The sequence below is a fragment of the Stenella coeruleoalba genome (genome assembly GCF_951394435.1).
Source record: "Stenella coeruleoalba genome assembly, chromosome: 1".
Taxonomy (NCBI): Eukaryota; Metazoa; Chordata; class Mammalia; order Artiodactyla; family Delphinidae; genus Stenella; species Stenella coeruleoalba.
Genome location: NC_137169.1, coordinates 95686097 through 95692194, shown reverse-complemented (window position 1 = coordinate 95692194; position 6098 = coordinate 95686097). Strand labels below are relative to the sequence as shown.

The 6098-nt window shown below is 45.2% G+C and overlaps 1 protein-coding gene across 6 annotated transcripts in view; it reads left to right on the top strand.

Moving 5' to 3' along the window:
• Nucleotides 1-3980: 3980 nt before the first annotated feature.
• SORT1 (sortilin 1) overlaps nt 3981-6098 on the top strand; it is a gene marked incomplete at its 3' end in the record, with an annotated part of 74969 nt that continues 72851 nt past the window's right edge. For 3 of the 6 annotated variants that reach the window (XM_079902435.1, XM_079902433.1, XM_079902434.1), the window contains exon 1: nt 3985-4342. In XM_079902435.1, coding sequence (XP_079758561.1) covers nt 4037-4342 — 306 coding nt within the window. In that variant the 5' untranslated portion in view covers nt 3985-4036. Of the gene's footprint in view, nt 4343-6098 lie in introns of all 6 variants that reach the window. The other 3 variants (XM_079902432.1, XM_079902431.1, XM_079902436.1) reach the window with 2 other exon arrangements.

Sequence of the window (6098 nt, the reverse complement as noted above, 5' to 3'; positions counted from 1 at the left end):
AATTTGGAATGAGATTTTCTTTTTTTTATGAAGTCAAGGACTATAAAAGCATCAAATTCATGATCTTGGCCTCACTGGCAATCAGTTACAAATCAGTAAGAGAGAACTGGGTAATTCAGAAGTAGTTTACATTAGACTTTGGAATATACTATGAACTTCCCCCGTTAGAGCTGCCAGCATATGACTGGTTGAGATGATTTAAAGAATCAATCTATTGGAGCCTCAAAAATGGCCATATGGACCCAGCAATCCCACTACTGGGCATATACCCTGAGAAAACCATAATTCAGAGACATGTACCACAATATTCATTGCAGCACTATTTACAATAGCCAGGACACAGAACCAACCTAAATGTCCATCAACAGATGAATGGATAAAGAAGATGTGGCACATATACACAATGGAATATTACTCAGCCATAAAAAGAAACGAAATTGAGTTATTTGTAGTGAGGTGGATGGACTTAGAGTCTGTCATACAGAGTGAAGTAAGTCAGAAAGAGAAAAACAAATACTGTATGCTAACGCATATATATGGAATCTAAAAAAAATGGTACTGATGAACCTAGTTGCAGGGCAGAAGTAAAGAGGTAGGCATAGAGAATGGACTTGATGACCTGGGGTGGGATGGCGAAGCTGGGGCAAAGTGAGAGTAGCATCGATATATATACACTACCGAATGTAAAATAGTTGGCTGGTGGGAAGCAGCAGCATAGCACAGCACAGATCAGCTCAGTGCTTTGTGATGACCTAGAGGGGTGGGGTAGGGAGGGTGGGAGGGCGGCTCAAGAGGGAGGGGATGTGGGGACGTGTATGCATATGGCTGATTTGTTGTGCAACAGCAACTAACAGTATTGTGAAGCAATTATACTCCAATAAATATCTATTAAAAGGAATGGCCACATGAAGTAGATATTGTTACTTATACTTAACAGATGAAGAATGTAAGGCTGTGTGACCATGGACTCAGAAAATTAAGCTGTTGAGACTTGAACTCAGGTTTTAAATCATCAACTCTTGGTACAATGCCAGGCATGAGAAGCCTAGATACCTACTGAGTAATAGGGAAATCTCATTGAGATTTGAAATGTACTATCCACAACATGGCTAATCCACGTGTGAATAATGCAGAATTGATTGTGTATTGTCTTCATTAACATTTGTAGGAAGTTGTACTCTATGATTTCAAATTCTGATGATTTGAATAGGCTGAATTCATATTAAATTTATACCAAATTTCCAGCAAAAAACGTGCTTATATACATTTGGAAACTGCAATGATGGGAAACATTTGGGAAAACAGAATTTTGCTCTAGACACACACACATAAGGTAGGGAACTAAAGTTATATTGTCGCCAATGTTCTTGAGACTGTCCTAGTGATTTTAACCCTGTTATTAAATATAACGTGATCATGAGATTAGTTTCCCTCGTGTTCACCTCTTATCAAATCCTAATAGAAAATGCCATTGAAAAATCCTATCTCAACTAATATTTGTTCAGATTTAACAAATTTGAGTACCTATGTGCTATATGCCAAGTAATGTATTAGGCATTGGGGATAGAGCTGTGGTCTAGGTATGGTCTGTGCTCCCATGAAGCTTCTAGTGGGGAGAACTAGGCAATAAATACCCCATTTAACTCAATGTAGATTAATGCAGAAATGGACTAAACATGCTGCTTTAGGGCAAGGTGAAGTTGTGTCTCTGAATCATGTGTATTATGTAGGGAAAAAACATATACCAAGGAATAAAGTAGCTCTTAGCTTCAGCTTACACTGTACTGGTGAAACAAAAAATTTCATACCTTCTATAATTCCAATTATAGAATTCTTGAAAGAGATGGACTTTTGTTTTCTGTAGAGTTTTAAATTTTCCTATGAAGTTTCTTTTTGTGTCCATTTAAATAGAATCAGAAATAATCTTATTAGCAAAAGCAATGGTTTTGTGAAACGTAACTGCTTTCAATTCATCTTTCTGCCACAGAATTTATCTTGGAGAAATGTATGGTTTTTAGTAATAAGATAAATTTACATATTTTAGTTCTGCAAGTAAGGTAATATCTTAGGTGTGGTATTTCACAAAGGGTATCTGACTGCAACTTTTGTATTTCGTGCCAGTGTCATTGACAAAAGCGAAATACTAAAATAATTCATTCACTCAAACATTTTCTCAGTTCCATATGCAAGGTACCATGTCCCCAGAAGCTGATACAGTTTGAAGAAGGAAACATATTCTGTAAACATACAATAATAACTAAAAGCAATATATTAAAAAATGAAGGTACAGGTAATTCCAACAATTTGAGTTTAAAAGTGTATTTAGTAATTTCTCCAGGAGATGGCACTGTTGAGTTGGCTTTTTTCTTTTCGGACAGTAAGACAATAGACCATTCATCTTTGTGTCACCCAAACAAAGAAATATTCCTGTATAGACCCTTTTCTCTCCCCGGCTAATCACATGCTACTGGAACTGACTGTCTTGTGATCTACTCCACAGTTGGCACAGATTAAAAAATAATCTCTTACAAAAATTATCTGACACATTGTAGTTAATGGAAAGGAACAAATTGTTCACCAGTTTTCATGGAGCTTTATGTCGTCAGTTCAGTAGCTGAGAACTTGGAATACTATTTTAGTGATTTTACCATCCTGCTCAGATGCCATTCAAAAATATTTTTCACTTGTCATGTCTTACTATGGTTGTTCTGGCAAAATGTAAATTTGTAAATTTTCGTTTGCAAATTAATGTGACTAGAGGATTTTAATGTAAACCTTGGGTTCAGTGCACTGCACCATTTATTTTCCTCTACAATAAATATATTCTCATTCGGGTTTACCTGCAGTTAATAGTTAAAAGTAATTTTTTTTAAAGTAATTTTTAGTTGCTTTCTTTATTTGGGTGTAACGTGTTGTATACTTTGTGTCTTTCTATTTGTTCCCTTTTCTTCTGAACAACTGGCATTCTGAAGAGATGGAGTCAATGAAGAGAACATCCAGAACTGGTTTTACCTGCACTGCATGTTCCAGAATAAAGTTATGGGTGTAGTTTCTGCGATAAAGGGAACAGCGTAGGGGTTTTATTTATTGGAGGCGGGATGTTAATTTAGGGGATATTATACATTGAAAACCAAACTTGTGCAGTGCGCTCACTGCAGGGTTAAGGCACCCTGATAAATATGCATCTATGCAATGATCATGTCTAAAGTCGGCACTGAGCCAATTTTATAAAAGGGGCAATTCTCTTGCCCCCTTTTACCTGCCCCTAATGCCTAAGCTACTTTCTAACTCCAGGAAAATCAATAAGCAACTCCTTCTTTGGCTTAACCCCCTGCATAAGAGGAAGGTGAGAGAGAAGAGACTTTCCCCAGGCTTGCGTGAGTCACGGATGTTCTTATGTCTGCCTCCATGAGACTTAGCCCACACAGTTCTCCTTCACCTTGTGTCAGCAAGGCGGCTGCTTCAGCAGACAATGGGCGCTGCAGCGTGCGGGGGTTAAAAACCAGAAGCACCGGTTCATGACGGAGCCCCGTTTTCCAGCTGAGCAAACTCAAGGTTTCCCCGAGGAGATTTTCCAGGCGCTGCCACAACCCAAGGAATTTTAGGGGTGTCTCTGGGGGAGAAGAGGGGACCAACCCAGCCCCAACTTGAGGGTGCCAGAGGGAGCAACGAGGGGTCGGGTCGCCACGAAGCGGGGGCGTTCTTGTGAAGGAGGGAAGCTCCTACGCTAACTCTAGAAGCCCGGCCTTGGATACGCCGGCGAGAGGGGGATGACCTCAGCCGTCTCTGCCACGTTCCAGCCAATCAGTCCCGCAACTTGGCATCCTAATCCAGGACCCCCGAAGCCGGAGGCGACGCGAGCCAATGAGCAGTGGGCCGGGGAAGAAGGACAGGCGGCCAGCCTATGGGGGCGGAGAGGCCCGGCTGCGCGTATCCAAGGAACGCCGGGCTCGGGCTCGGGGGTGTGGCGCGGCGCCGGCGGGGGTGGGCGGGCGCGCCGGGCGGCAGGTGTCGGCAGCGTAGGCATTCGGCGGCGATGGAGCGGCTCCGGGGAGCTGCTGGCGACCTCTCGCGCTGGCCCCCCAGTCTCAGCCTCCTCCTCCTCCTCCAGCTGCTGCCGCCGGCGACCCTCGGTCAGGACCGGCTGGACGCGCCGCCACCGCCCGCTGCGCCGCTGTCGCGCTGGTCCGGCCCCGTCGGGGTGAGCTGGGGGCCGCGCGCGGCCGCGCTTGGGGGCCCGGCTCCCCGCGGCGGCCGTTGGCGCCGCAGCGCGCTCGACGAGGATGAGGACTGCGGCGGGGTCCGGGACTTCGTCGGCAGGCTGGCCAACAACACGCACCAGGTGAGCGGGCGCCGGGCCCGGGCACCGCCCGGACTACGAGGTGCCACCCGCGGGCCCCTGGGCCCGCGCACCCGGCTCCTCTTTCTCTGTCCGCGCTCCTCGCGTCCCAGCGGAGGAGACCCCGGCCGCTCGCCCGCCGCGCGGCGCCCGCGCCACCTGGGCCGCGGCCCCGAAACTACGGCGGGCGGGCGGGCCGAGTCGGGCCCGGAGAGCGGTCCCCGGACGCCGCAGCCCGGGCAGCTGTGTTTCGTCACAGGGGAAGCCGGCTTAGACTTTCACGCATTCTTTTTTTCTTTTTTAAGTTGTCAGAATCTCTCGAGCGTTGTTGTTTTCCGTCTGTATAAATAATTCGGATCCAGCAACGCTATACCCCAACAGGAAGCTGGAGGAGTGGTTGGAGAAGTTGGAGCTAAACAGAAACAAACGTGTGTCCTCGCGGGGTCAGTACTTTCAGGGTGGGTAGGCGGGTGTTCAGAAATCCCAAAGCAATGATTAGGTTCCTGTGTGTGTTTTAATAGTTAAAGGAACAAGCTTGGCAATGGGGTCACAGCGTATATGTGATCTCTCTTACTCCTTCAACTTGACCTTCTATCATGGCATTGGACTCTGACCAGGATGTCTAGATCCTGTTGTAACAAGGTTTGCAATGGGTAAGAAACACATTGCAGATACTCTGCTTTGAGCTAGGTCCTAGGCGGACACTTTAAAAATTGTGGCAGTTCTGTTTCTGGGGACAAGCAACCCAACCTCTGCACACTACTGTGTTGACAAAGCCAGTTGTTGGCAATGTCCTGGCTACTTGCTCTAGATCAGCTCGGGCATCTTCTTCGTGTTTTTTCTAGAACTGTCGGTTTAATTGTTGCATAATGTATTTTCAATTTAATGCATTTTCTCTCTTATATCTCTTCCTCATTCAAAGAGAGTTGCACATGGGGACAGAGGTGAGGGGCTAACTGCACTTGTCCTCGTTGAACCACATTCTGTATCAGCCGAATCTCAGTCTCCCCTTGATCTTTCTCCCTCTGCCTGGACTCTACTTGTTACCTGTGCAGAATTCTCTGTCTGGGGACCCAGGGCAATTGCAGTCAAAGCATAAGCAGTCAGGGAGAACTCTCGCTAAACGCAGTCCAAGCAGCAGCTGCCTAAAGGTGGCCAAGCTAGTGCTGACGTGTGGGATGGGTTGGGTGCAGATAGGGCAGAATGAGAACTGGGAAGTCTTCCCGTTTGATGAGGGGGAAAAAATGTGTAGACTTCCATCTCACGGTGGAGAGTTGAGAAAGGCTTTACAACACCAGTGCCTAATTTATAACAGGAGCACTTCCTTCCTTGAGCCAGCCAGACACAGCATTCTTACTCCATATTTGGATTCTTCTCTTGCCGATTGACCTACCTTTAGGACCTGGGGCTACTGGATTTATTCCTTTAGTCAGAATCTTCCCTGGTTGGTTTGAATTTATATGTCATTTGCAATATATTGATTTCTAAAGCAAGAGGTTGAAAAAACTGGCTCAGGGGGTTCTTAGGCCAGATCTACTCAAGAGCAGATCTGAAACCTCATTCTTTGAAGTCCACATGTTAATAAAAAAATCTTCCCTCTTTTTCTTTCATTTTATTTAGTTATTGTTTCCAGTGACTTTTTAAATTTATTTTTTTGCCTTCTTTCATTGACCTCATTTAAACGAACTGTTTTTGCATTTCTTAATCATCCATGGTTTCTTCAGAGATCCCATCCTTTTTGTAGCATGTGTATGTGGTA